Raw genomic sequence first — 13,400 nt, 5'->3', positions numbered from 1 at the left:
GGGGGGGGGGGGTCTTTAGATTGAAACAGCACTTGTGTTTCTATGAATGTTAGTTTTTGTTGTGTCCCTGCAGATTACATTCTCTGGGGCATTACTCCTGCTGTAATCCTTCACAGGGGTACAGATTCAGCATTGTCACGCAAAAATCCTGGTGATCTGGCCCTTCAGGCCAATCGGGTGACAAGACGCATGTTGGTCACATAGAGGCATATTTTCAAAGCACTTAGCCTCCCAAAGTTCCAAAGAAACCTATGGAACTTTGGAAGGCGAAGTGCTTTGAAAATATGCCTCATGGTCTACTGCTGTGGGACCTCCTCCCTTATATACAGCACTCGGAGGGAAAGCAACGATGTGTAGACAGTGCACTCCTGCGGCCCAAGTAGACCACCATCCTGAGAGGTGGTAATGTGGTAATGGAGAATTTTTTTAAACAAAATCAAATGGCACATTAGCAATACTGCAGGAACTTCAATGAGGGCTTTCTTTTTTTTTTTTTACCGTCCCTCTAAACTTTAGAAGTAAAGCCATGGAGAAAATTGGCCAGCCCCCCCTGCTTCCCTGTGGGCCCTCCCTGGGTCTACCTTCACATGCCCTGGTGATCTAGTGGGCTCTTCGAGGGGGGGGGGGCAGGAAAGAACCCCACTCTTTCCTGCCTGTTCCTGCTGCTTTGGCTAGCTGACAGGTCTGAATTTTCTGAAGGCTTGTACGTTATTTGATCCTCATCATGTTTATGTCCTGCTAGAGGATTCTGAATACTTTCATGCAATACCTGTTTTTTCAGAGGTACCTAAATATGAGCTAAAAATGTACAGGGAAAAGACTGTGTCTGAAGTTATTCAAAATATAATTGTTTTAGACCTCCAAGTGTTTTAGCTTTCAGTGAAAGGGAGAATTCCAAATATGTCCAGACTGGCCGTCAGTTGTATAAATGTTGTCTCCAATTTCGCAGAAGAAGAGAGAAGTTTTTCACTGTACAATTTGATACTTTCTGCTAGAAGAAATCACAAAGTGAAAAATACTTGAAGGCTTTTTTTTTTTCTCTTCTATAATTTAAATGAAAATACTGGATTGTACGGAGATTCTACACTGTGAACCAAAAAAAAAAAAACCAAAACTGGACCCCTGTTATGGTCAGCATATTAATTTCTACAAAACTGGGATTTTTTTTTTGTTCACATTGAGAGTAGAATGGCCTTAATAGTAATTAGTAGTACCATGTGATTTAAAAAAAAATTTTCCCCATCACTGCCTCTTCTGTCAAGGTCTGCTGCAGCGAGCGCTGTCTACTAGACTCTTTCCCTCTGAGTGCTGCACATAAAAGGAGGATGTTCGATGGCAGTGGATTATGTGACCTCTGAAGCAACATGGTCCATGTGCTTGTCACCCGGTTGGCTGCTATTCTCAGATCAACAGATTCTAGTAACTATTAAAGCCAGTCTACACGCAGTGTGAACCAAGGGGGAAAAAAAAAAAAGATCCCAGTTTTATAGAAATTAAGCAGACCATAAGAGGTCTAGTTTTTTTTTTTTTTTTTTTAAGTTGTATAAATGCTGTCTCCAATTATTCTGCAAACAGAGAAGTTTTTTTTTTTTTAAACTGTATTAATTTGATACTTTCTTCCAGAAGGAAATGACTAATGCTCCGGTTTACTAAGCAGCGCTAGCAGCTGTCCATGCACTAGTGCAGACAAGGCTCATTCACTTTGAATGGACAGTGTCGGCATTAGCGCATGGACAGCCACTAGTGCTGCTTCGTAAACAGACACCTGAGAAAAACTTGAAGGCTCTGTTTTCTCTAGTAAAATTTAATGAAAGTACTGGATTGTACTGAAATATTGGATAATTAGAATAAATTAAATGAAAATACTGGATTGTACTGAAATTCTGGATAATTAGCAAAAATGTTTAAATTGTGACAAAAACTTGCAGAATTTGCAAGTTTTCTGCGCAAAATTTAGATTTTTGTTGGCACAGAATTTAGATATTTTTTAAATGCAGAATTCCAGCATGAGTAGGACATACATCAAGACAATTGAAGAGTCAACTGTTTGAGCACCATTATGATGTTTCTCACCAGAGATGGGATGAACCTTTTATTTGTCATTGTGTTGAAAGATAATATACATTTTCTGATTTCAAATGTGGAGTAATTGATTCCTTGGCATTCTCAACACCCATGGAGACATTAAAACTAAGCTTCGTTGGAAGAAACAAAACTGAATATATTCCCTGGACGTGTGGCCTCCGGGCTTGAATCAGAAGATTGAGTGGTTCGTGTTTCTGTGATGACAGCACCCGGAAGTTGGTCTGGAAGTGATCGGGTTGATGTCTCTTTAGTCCAGTGGCCATTTTTGACTAGGCGTACACTTCTTGGAACTTCACATCCCCTGAGGCAGCAAGCGCTGGCTGGTGAAACAAAATTTTTGTTGGGACTATGCTGTTGCATGCTTGAATGGGACTTTGCTGTAAACGTGATGAAAAAAAAGTATGCTCGGTACTTTGGATAGTGATCATATGGGTTTGACCCTGATGTGAAGAACCTGGAAGAGCAGCACAGATAAGTGATTTTTCCTAGTGTATGGTACCATTGAGGAAAGGTTTTTTTGCCTGTTAAACCCTCATGGTTTGATGGTATAAGGTGGTGTTTTATTTTATTTTTTGCCGATGATAGTGTTGAAGGCAGATGAAGATTAAAAGTTAACACTGCCACTTTTGAGGCTTTTTCTTCCACCTGTTTGATATACTGTGTGGGTTAAATGGGGGGCCTTGTCCACATATTTGGCAATATTAGATTGTGGTTTTGCTTAGTTCTGTGCATACCATGACAGGTACAAACTTCACTCCTAAGCCAGGGTATATGGAGTATGATCTCAGTCTCTCAAATATACTGCTAATGCTCACCGTAGTACTTGCAGTGTGCCAAAAAGAGCTTCATAAGATGTAACATATATAGGCAACATTATCCAGGTGCACTTGGAAGTTTTTTTATCAAGTCTGTGGTACCCAAAATGATAGAAATATCTTTTTGCCACATTTTCTTCGTACTTCAGGATCGTCTCTCTCTCCATGTGATTCACCAAGTAATTGCTTGGGACAACTGTATAATCAATGCCGTTCTGATGTTTTTCTCTTTTACCACATCTGGCTTTCTGGCATTCAGCACATCTGGCTTTCTGGCATTCAGCTTTTTAGCAGCTGAGATGGGCATGTCCCAGGTGATCATAACCTCTGTTTTCCACAGTTCTCTCAGGGTCATGATCCCAGCGTTTTTCTAGTACACTGATGCAAGACTTACAGAGTTTCCAATGAATGAGACAAGCCACCTTGTTGTGTCTTTCTATACAAAAATTTTCCGCCATCAACACTGCAGCCAGTCACAAGACGAGTAATTGTTTCTAGCTTTCTTACACGATCTACAGACGTCTGTTGTACCAGGTTTTTTTTTCAATAATTGCTGTAAACCATCTTGTCCATAATATGCTGTTCTGTGCTGGAACTATCAATCGCTCATCCTTAGGTTTCAATTCATCTTTCCTTAACCATTTATGCGATGATTTTATCAACGAACGGTTCCTGGAGTAATACATTTTATTTCCCGCTGTATTAATCCCCCATTAGGATTCTACTATTTCCTAGTTTGTATGTATATTGGGGAGGGGGGAGTGTAAATTAATCTAAGCGCTGTATGATTTTGTTTCTTCTCATTTGAAAATTTATAGGAGTTTATTCACATCTTGATGTGAAAAGCCAAAGAAATATGAACTACAAGAGGACTTCATGGTGGTTTTCTTTGCTGTTTCTTTGTGCATTGATTTGTGTTTGAACTTTTCTTTTTCATGTTCTTTGTAAATTGTAAATGTAAAAAACAGCAGTTTAACAAGAAAACTAGTAAAGCCCAGACTAATACCACATAATCTTATAATAATCAATTTCAAGAATGCCCTCCCTTGCATCTGTTAATACAATGCAAGAGTGGTACAATAGTCTCTAGACATAGGGGAAGCCACTGCTTGCCCTGGGATTGGTAACATGAAATGTTGTTACTATTTGGGTGTCTGCCAAGTACTTGTGACATGGATTGGCCACTGTTGGAAGCAGGACACTGAGCTAGAAGGACCAATGGTCTGACCCAGTATAGCTATTCTTATGTTCTTACCTGTTCTTTCCCAAAAGCTTCAAGCATGCCAGAAACTCGGGAACATCGGAAGACTGTATAGGTAGCCCTATAAACATCTCCACTTTCATCAACTCCCTAAAAAAGTTAATTAAATTATTCTAGCAGTTTCAACAGATTAAGAAAACAATTTTTGCAAAGTTTTCAATTTTTAAAGCGCCTAAGGAGACTGATGCATTACTTGCCAACTATGTATATTTAGGAAAGATACTTTATGTTCAGGTTATAATCAAGGATATAGTTTATAGGTATGTTTAACAAGGTTGTTAAAATGGAAGCAACTGACATTTGGAGAGGCAAAGCAACCTTGTGGTAAGGGAGTAGCAGACTGATAGCAAGGGTTCAAATTCCACTTCTCTTGCTGTTGTCATCTTGGGTAGGTCATTTAATCAATCCTCCGTTGCCTCACATACAAATTTAGTGTTACATTTTCTAAAAGGTAACCACATTATTATTAGTGGGCCTCATTTTATGTAAAGAGACATAAGATAAGGATGTAGCACACTTTAGTAAATATAGCTGTTAGGTGTACTTTTACAAAGGTGCACTAGCATTTTTAGCGTTTGCTAGAAATAAGCACATGCTAAATGTTAGAGAGGTCCATATATTTCTATGGATGTCTCTAGTGTTTTGCATGCACTAATCATTATCGCTCCTTTGTAAGAGAGCCCCTTAGATTGTAAGCCATCTGGGCAGGCAATTACCTGTTGTACTGGATTGCAACTTTTCTTGAGCTTTCATTTGGAAAAGGTGAGTAATGAAATCCAAAATTTGCTTACGATTCTACAAACACATGGTAATTCAAGACAGATTTACTGTAATTCATCAGGAAGTAAAACAGAGGATGAAATGAGCAGTGAGGCACATGCTGATGAAATTCAACAACCTCCTCCTGTCACTTTTGCAAGAGCGCTGGAGAGTCTCAACACCGTGCAGGCCTATCTGGAGGCCACTGGATGTCAGTGCTATGACAGTTTTTACCGTCTGGCAGACGTAGTCTATGGAACTCACAGACCCAATAGTGTACAGAGGACTATAACTGATTACTTATCAGTTACTTAACTGATTAATGTCAGTTAACGGAGACTGTATACTGTACATATAATAAACAGTACTGTAAATATGTTAATCAGATGTCAAGCTTCTTTGGGTCACAACAGTTAAGTGCACGCTCCGGTTAACTGCATGCATTTCTTTGGTCCCAGACCCTTGCACTTAAGCGGATTGCACTGTGTATATAGTGACATCCAGTGGCCTCCAGATATAGTAGCACAGTATCTTGTTGGGCAGACTGGATGGACCGTACAGGTCTTTCTCTGCTGTCATCTACTATCTTAACTATCATTTACTCAAATCCATCATGATGTGGGAGTGAAACAAATCCAATAATAAAAAACAAAGCTAATAAGACAGTGGCACATTAAATAACCAAGGCTTAAGAATATTCAATTCAAGCAAACATAATTAACCTGTGGTTTCTCATGTCATAATAGAAACTGTACCTGCAAGTCAATTTGCAGCAGAAAAGCTGTCAATTGTGCAGCAGAAAAGTGACATTTAGCAGATCTAAATTTAACAATACATTTGCATGGAAATTAAAGAAAAAAAAAAAAAAAAAAGGAGTTTCAACTTTAATATCCCTAGTTTCAACATCAAGAAGTCTCTTCTACGATTCTGCATGTCCCTTATCAAATCTGGCAATATCTTAATTTTACTGTTTAAACAAATGTTTTTGAAGATAAAGACTCCAATCCCTATTGAATTTCAGTGCAAAACTATCAGTGTAGCAGGTGTCACCAATTCCTTATCTGAAGTCTTCAATATATAACTCGACTAAAAATTTAAATGTGATAATCATATGACAATATATAATGGTTACTATAAAAAGGAAATTAAAACAAAAAAAGAGGAAAGGAAAAAAAAAAGCCGCCATTATATATTTTCATATGATTATAACAGTAATTTTCAATTGACGAACGATATCTAACATAACAGCAGGTTGTTTTTGGATTTATTAGTGTACCACAGTTATTATATTTGCCACAATTCATAATGATGTCAGGTGTTTTTATCGACATGTATAACAACTCCTTCCTTAATGTGTTTTATATTGATGTGGCAGTATCTCAAGTTCATCATTTTCTACTATAAATTTTATTGCTTGTTACATTTTTTGGTTCATGTTATTTACACACCCCTTAAAACTATATGTCTATATTTGGCTTGTGGTCGTATTTTTATATCTTTCTCACTTTTTTGTGGTGGATTGTACTTATATTTTAATGTTTATCTGGTACATACACTATTTTTTGTATAGATATGTTGCTTTTAGCCTATATATATATATATATTTTTTTTTTTTTGCATTTATATGGTTTTATTTGTGTTTTTATGGGCACTGACATTTTTATGGGCACTGACATACAGTGGGGGAAATAAGTATTTGATCCCTTGCTGATTTTGTAAGTTTGCCCACTGACAAAGACATGAGCAGCCCATAATTGAAGGGTAGGTTATTGGTAACAGTGAGAGATAGCACATCACAAATTAAATCCGGAAAATCACATTGTGGAAAGTATATGAATTTATTTGCATTCTGCAGAGGGAAATAAGTATTTGATCCCCCACCAACCAGTAAGAGATCTGGCCCCTACAGACCAGGTAGATGCTCCAAATCAACTCGTTACCTGCATGACAGACAGCTGTCGGCAATGGTCACCTGTATGAAAGACACCAGTCCACAGACTCAGTGAATCAGTCAGACTCTAACCTCTACAAAATGGCCAAGAGCAAGGAGCTGTCTAAGGATGTCAGGGACAAGATCATACACCTGCACAAGGCTGGAATGGGCTACAAAACCATCAGTAAGACGCTGGGCGAGAAGGAGACAACTGTTGGTGCCATAGTAAGAAAATGGAAGAAGTACAAAATGACTGTCAATCGACAAAGATCTGGGGCTCCACGCAAAATCTCACCTCGTGGGGTATCCTTGATCATGAGGAAGGTTAGAAATCAGCCTACAACTACAAGGGGGGAACTTGTCAATGATCTCAAGGCAGCTGGGACCACTGTCACCACGAAAACCATTGGTAACACATTACGACATAACGGATTGCAATCCTGCAGTGCCCGCAAGGTCCCCCTGCTCCGGAAGGCACATGTGACGGCCCGTCTGAAGTTTGCCAGTGAACACCTGGATGATGCCGAGAGTGATTGGGAGAAGGTGCTGTGGTCAGATGAGACAAAAATTGAGCTCTTTGGCATGAACTCAACTCGCCGTGTTTGGAGGAAGAGAAATGCTGCCTATGACCCAAAGAACACCGTCCCCACTGTCAAGCATGGAGGTGGAAATGTTATGTTTTGGGGGTGTTTCTCTGCTAAGGGCACAGGACTACTTCACCGCATCAATGGGAGAATGGATGGGGCCATGTACCGTACAATTCTGAGTGACAACCTCCTTCCCTCCGCCAGGGCCTTAAAAATGGGTCGTGGCTGGGTCTTCCAGCACGACAATGACCCAAAACATACAGCCAAGGCAACAAAGGAGTGGCTCAGGAAGAAGCATATTAGGGTCATGGAGTGGCCTAGCCAGTCACCAGACCTTAATCCCATTGAAAACTTATGGAGGGAGCTGAAGCTGCGAGTTGCCAAGCGACAGCCCAGAACTCTTAATGATTTAGAGATGATCTGCAAAGAGGAGTGGACCAAAATTCCTCCTGACATGTGTGCAAACCTCATCATCAACTACAGAAGACGTCTGACCGCTGTGCTTGCCAACAAGGGTTTTGCCACCAAGTATTAGGTCTTGTTTGCCAGAGGGATTAAATACTTATTTCCCTCTGCAGAATGCAAATAAATTCATATACTTTCCACAATGTGATTTTCCGGATTTAATTTGTGATGTGCTATCTCTCACTGTTACCAATAACCTACCCTTCAATTATGGGCTGCTCATGTCTTTGTCAGTGGGCAAACTTACAAAATCAGCAAGGGATCAAATACTTATTTCCCCCACTGTATGTTAGCAGCGAAACTCACCAGCATTTGTCAAAATTAATTGACAGGTGATATGCCCACTTCCGGGTTTTCAGCCAATCAGAAACAAGGACACACCCAAGCCACGCCCACTCCATCCCATTTGATGGGATCACCACCCAAGCCATGTCCACTTCATCTCTCAAATGATATCACTGGATATGATTACCCCGCCCAAGTCCCTTCTTATTTGAATAGCCATACTCCAAATCCCACCCCTTTTTGTATAAACCCATCCCAAACTCTACTCCTTTTAGTAATGTCAGAGGAAGTGGCAACACAGCCCGACCCTTTTTTCAAGATGGCTGTCACTACTGTCTGCATCACATTACTTCTTGTTTCCACTACAAGCCGCCATCTTTGATGGGGTCACGCAACGGGAAGTGAAGTCAAAAACAGCCTGAAACTGCTCCCTACAGCCTCGGCAGAATTTAGTTGCGCATGTGCACCTTAACCTTCTTTGGAAGAAAAAAAGGCATTTTTTTCTTTTTTTTCTTTCAAAGAAGCACACAGAAAAAATAGGCTGTTCTTTTTCTTTCAAAGAGGACACCTTTTTAAGATGGATCATCTGCTTTTAAGAATGAAAGGGAGAACCAGAGAGATAGCAACAGCTCTGCTGGTTAAAAAAAAAAACTAGTGGGAACGCAACAGGGTCCGTTCCAAACATTCTTATGGTCCTGCTTCCCCCACCCCCCAAGAACTCTTTGCTTTTTTTGTCCAGCAAAGCAAACTATTCTCAGTCTGTGTGAGATCAGGGTCTATAGCCTGCTGTTCGCTTTTTCCCCAGCAAGAAGGCTGTTCTCTGTCTGTGTGAGTTTTCCCCGGCAAGCAGGCTGTTTTCCGTCTGTCTGTGTGAGAGATCAATCTGTTGCCACCCCCCACAATCCCCTCCCCTAAGGTAGATGTACTTTTTTTTTCAAGAGAGATCCTAACAAAGCAGATTTTGCTTTCAGACCTGTTCACCTTGGACATAGACAATGCCATCCACCCACAGCCCCCCTCCTTCTCTCTAGCCATCCACTCACAGCCCCCCCTTCTCCCTAGCCATCCACCCACAACCCCCTCCTTCTCCCTAGCCATCCACTCACAACCCCCTCCTCCCGCTATCCACAACATACAGAAAATAGGCATTGGTTTTATTTTTCTTTCAAAAGGATATGAATCTGAATGCTTTATTTTGCTTTTAAGCAGTGTTCACCTGAGAAACATACAAGTTACAGATAAGCAAAGCTCTCACTCTGTGCTTCCCCCCGGGCCCCCACCTTATTCTCTGTTTATAGCCCCCTCCTACCCTCATCTTGCTCTCTGTCTGTAGCCTCCTCTCACCCCTTTCCCCAAAAAGTTGAATGGCAGAATAAATGCTTTCATATAGGGTTTGTTTTGCCCCCTAACAATATTCTTCCAGAAAGCATATGTTCTTAAAAAGTCATGTAAAAATATAATAAAATATGTTAAAATGTTGAATCAAAACCTGTTTATCATGCACAACCCTTCGATTTTTTTTTTAAGTACACAAAATTCAGCCTGCCATCGGGCCTTGTTTCTGATTATCTTTTTTGCTGAATGGATATCTTAGTTTATTGATTCGGCATCCATAACTAGCTCTTTTAGATTGCAAAAATTAATTTTCGCACTGTTTTCGCTGTCGAGTGTGATACCTTTTACCTTCAGACAGGTCTCACTGTTGGACAGGACCGGCCGACACATACACTGATATGCTCACCCTTAGGTATCATGCTAGTTATTTCACCAAAACAGTCACCCACTCACCCTCCTTACTTACAAAAATCACAGTCTGTACTGTGATATAGGCAGTGCTCTTGTAAAGTGTCAAGAATCCTGTACTGATCTGGCTGGACATGTGCCATTGTAAAAGAGGCTATGAAGATGTTAGTGTTACCTGGTGGTGCACAAAGTTCCTTCGTGCACTTCTAGGTGACGCGCACATCACATCATCATCATCTATAAGATCGCGACACGGTGTATTTGGGTAAAACAGGTACATATACAGCTCATCGGGGTCTCTTATGATGCCAGTGGCAGGTAGATTTTTTTCTTTCAGCAAACTTCCCCCACAAAGAGTTTAAGAACAGTTTTGCAATTTGTTGTTTTGTAGGGTTCACAGTTATCTGATCGGCACGTAAAAGCACACCTTCTTTCTGATAGAGATCATCTATGTATCGGCTTTGTTGTTCAGCATCAGCACATCATTGAGGAAACCCCAATGCTTCTTGCTTTTGTCGCAGATGCATGTTTATGTATTCTGCAAAGAGTTGTGTAGTTTGTTCAAAATGCCAGACCACATAGATTTTCCCCCACCCTATACCCTTTTAGAGATAGCTATTTCCAATTCTATGGTACATAACATCCCTACCAGGGCTCTCTTGTCGTCATCATGGGTGCATTTCTCCATCTGACTCGTTACAGCACAGGTATAACACAATGGGAACATGAGGGAAAGGCCCACGCGGGGGAAACACCTTGACTTTCAGAAGCCCAAAATAATCTGAGAAGGGGCTGAAATTGTCAGATAATTTTTGGGTATACGATCGGATATTCTTTTGTTTTATTGACAAAAGGGTACAGGCTGGTAAAATCATAATAGTATATTGTCTAACCTGATAGTACAGACACATGGCATTCTTCTGCCTCCAAAAAGTGCATCTCTTGGAAGTAAAGGTTCAGGTAATGCGGCTCTGCTCAGAAAGGCCGCACATTCCCTATCCGTTTTAACCAAACTGTCCTACTCATGTTCCCAAATACTGACAACCTTAAACCCTCTTTTAGGTAATCTGCCTTGCACTGTGTTTTGTAGTTGAGAAACCCGAAGGTCCCGAAGGTGGTGCCCGTCAAAGGGTTCTGTTGTGTTTTTTTAGCATCATAGCAGGTACAGCCATGGTAAAAGCATCCATTAAATTCAAAGGCAGTGCACTCACCGTTAACAACAGCGTACCTGTCGAGAAAGTAGTCACCCACTCGCATTTCGCCCCCCTTTACAGAATGCCTGATTTTTATGTGATCTTTGTCCTTGGTGTACATCAGCCAACGGATACTGGTGGTTGAATATCTTTTGGTCTGTCTGCAGATGATAATGGTCGACTGCTGGAAGAACTTTCCTTCTTACCAGTTTAGCCCACAGCGCTTCTTCCTTAACCCATGTGTCGTGCGGTTCCATCACTTTACTACTACTACTACTTAACATTTCTAGAGTGCTACTAGGGTTACGCAGCACTGTACAGTTTAACAAAAAGGACAGTCCCTGCTCAAAAGAGCTTACAATCTAATGGACAAAATGTCAAGTTGGAGCAGACTAGATTTCCTGAATAGAGGTATGGTGGTTAGGTGCCAAAGGCGACATTGAAGAGGTAGGCTTTGAGCAAGGCTTTGAAGATGGGTAGGGAGGGGGCCCGGCATATGGGCTCAGGGAGTTTATTCCAGGCATGGGGTGAGGCAAGGCAGAACGGGCGGAGCCTGGAGTTGGCGGTGGTGCAGAAGGGTACTGAAAGGAGGGGTTTGTCTTGAGAGCGGAGGTTACGGGTAGGAACGTAAGGGGAGATGAGGGTAGAGAGGTAAGGAGGGGCTGCAGATCGAGTGCATTTGTAGGTTAATAGGAGAAGCTTGAACTATATGCGGTACCTGATCGGAAGCCAGTGAAGTGACTTGAGGAGAGGGGTGATATGAGTATATTGGTCCAAGCGGAAGATAAGGCGTGCGGCAGAGTTCTGAACGGACTGAAGGGGGGATAGATGGCAAAGTGGGAGGCCAGTGAGGAGTAGGTTGCAGTAGTCAAGGCGAGAGGTAATGAGAGAGTGGATGAGAGTTCGGGTGGTGTGCTCAGAGAGGAAAGGGCGAATTTTGCTAATGTTATAGAGGAAGAAGCGACAGGTCTTGGCTATCTGCTGAATATGCGTAGAGAAGGAGAGGGAGGAGTCGAAGATGACTCAGAGGTTGCGGGCAGATGAGACGGGGACGATGAGGGTGTTATCAACAGAGATAGAGAGTGGAGGGAGAGGAGAAGTGGATTTGGGAGGGAAGACAATGAGCTCGGTCTTGGCCATGTTCAGTTTCAAGTGGCGGTTGGACATCCAGGCAGCAATGTCGGATAAGCAGGCCGATACTTTGGCCTGGGTTTCCGCAGTGATGTCTCGTGTGGAGAGATAAAGCTGGGTGTCATCAGCATAAAGATGATATTGGAAGCCATGAGATCAGGGAGCCCAGGGAAGAGGTGTAGATTGAAAAAAGAAGGGGTCCAAGGACAGATCCCTGAGGAACTCCAACAAAGAGAGGGATGGGGGTGGAGGAAGAACCATGAGAGTGTACTCTGAAGGTACGGTGGGAGAGATAAGAGGAGAACCAGGAGAGGACAGAGCCCTGGAACCCAAATAAGGACAGTGTGGCGAGAAGTAAGTTGTGATTGACAGTGTCAAAAGCGGCGGATAGGTCGAGGAGGATGAGGATGGAGTAGTGACCTTTGGATTTGGCAAGGAACAGGTCATTACAGACTTTAGATAGTGCAGTTTCTGTCGAGTGTAGGGGGTGAAAGTTGGATTGAAGCGGATCGAGGATGGCATGAGAGGAGAGAAAATCAAGGCAGCGGCTGTGAACGGTGCGTTCAAGTATCTTGGAGAGGAAGGGTAGGAGGGAAATGGGGCGGTAGTTGGAGGGACAGGTAGGGTCAAGTGATGGTTTTTTGAGGAGTGGTGTGACTACAGCATGTTTGAAGGTGTCAGGGACAGTTGCAGTGGAGAGAGAGAGGTTGAGGATATGACAGATGGGGGGGGAGGGGTGACAATAGGAGTGATGGTGTTAAGTAAGTTGGTGGGGATGGGGTCAGAGGAGCAGGTGGTGCACTTCGAGGAGGAGAGAAGATGGGCAGTTTCCTCTTCGGTGATATCAGGAAAAGAGGAGGAGGCGGCCTGGGTTGGTTGATTGAGGGGAGTGAGTTATAGGGTGAAGAGGAGGAGAAGGTTTGGTGGTGAATTTGAGGTTGATCTTCTGCACCTTGTCGCGGAAGTAGTCAGCCAGTGATTGAGGAGAGAGTGAGGGGGGTGGGAGCGGAGGGCACTTTGAGGAGGGAGTTAAGGGTGGCGAAGAGACGACGAGGGTTAGAGCTGAGGGAATTAGTCAATTGGGTGTAATAGTCCTGTTTGGTGAGGAATAGGGAGGACTGGAAGGAGGATAGCATGAATTTG

The 13,400-nt window shown here is 42.2% G+C and overlaps 1 protein-coding gene across 1 annotated transcript in view; it reads right to left on the bottom strand.

The window, feature by feature from the left end:
- The window catches only part of CEP192 (centrosomal protein 192), a 459,635-nt gene that overhangs the window by 56,951 nt on the left and 389,284 nt on the right, over positions 1-13,400 (bottom strand). The window contains 1 exon segment of the mRNA XM_030212468.1: positions 4,156-4,251. Coding sequence (XP_030068328.1) covers positions 4,156-4,251 — 96 coding nt within the window.

This window comes from Microcaecilia unicolor, chromosome 1, assembly GCF_901765095.1.
Source record: "Microcaecilia unicolor chromosome 1, aMicUni1.1, whole genome shotgun sequence".
NCBI lineage: Eukaryota > Metazoa > Chordata > Amphibia > Gymnophiona > Siphonopidae > Microcaecilia > Microcaecilia unicolor.
Note: the sequence above shows the minus strand (reverse complement) of the source record. Positions and strands in the feature narration are given on the sequence as shown.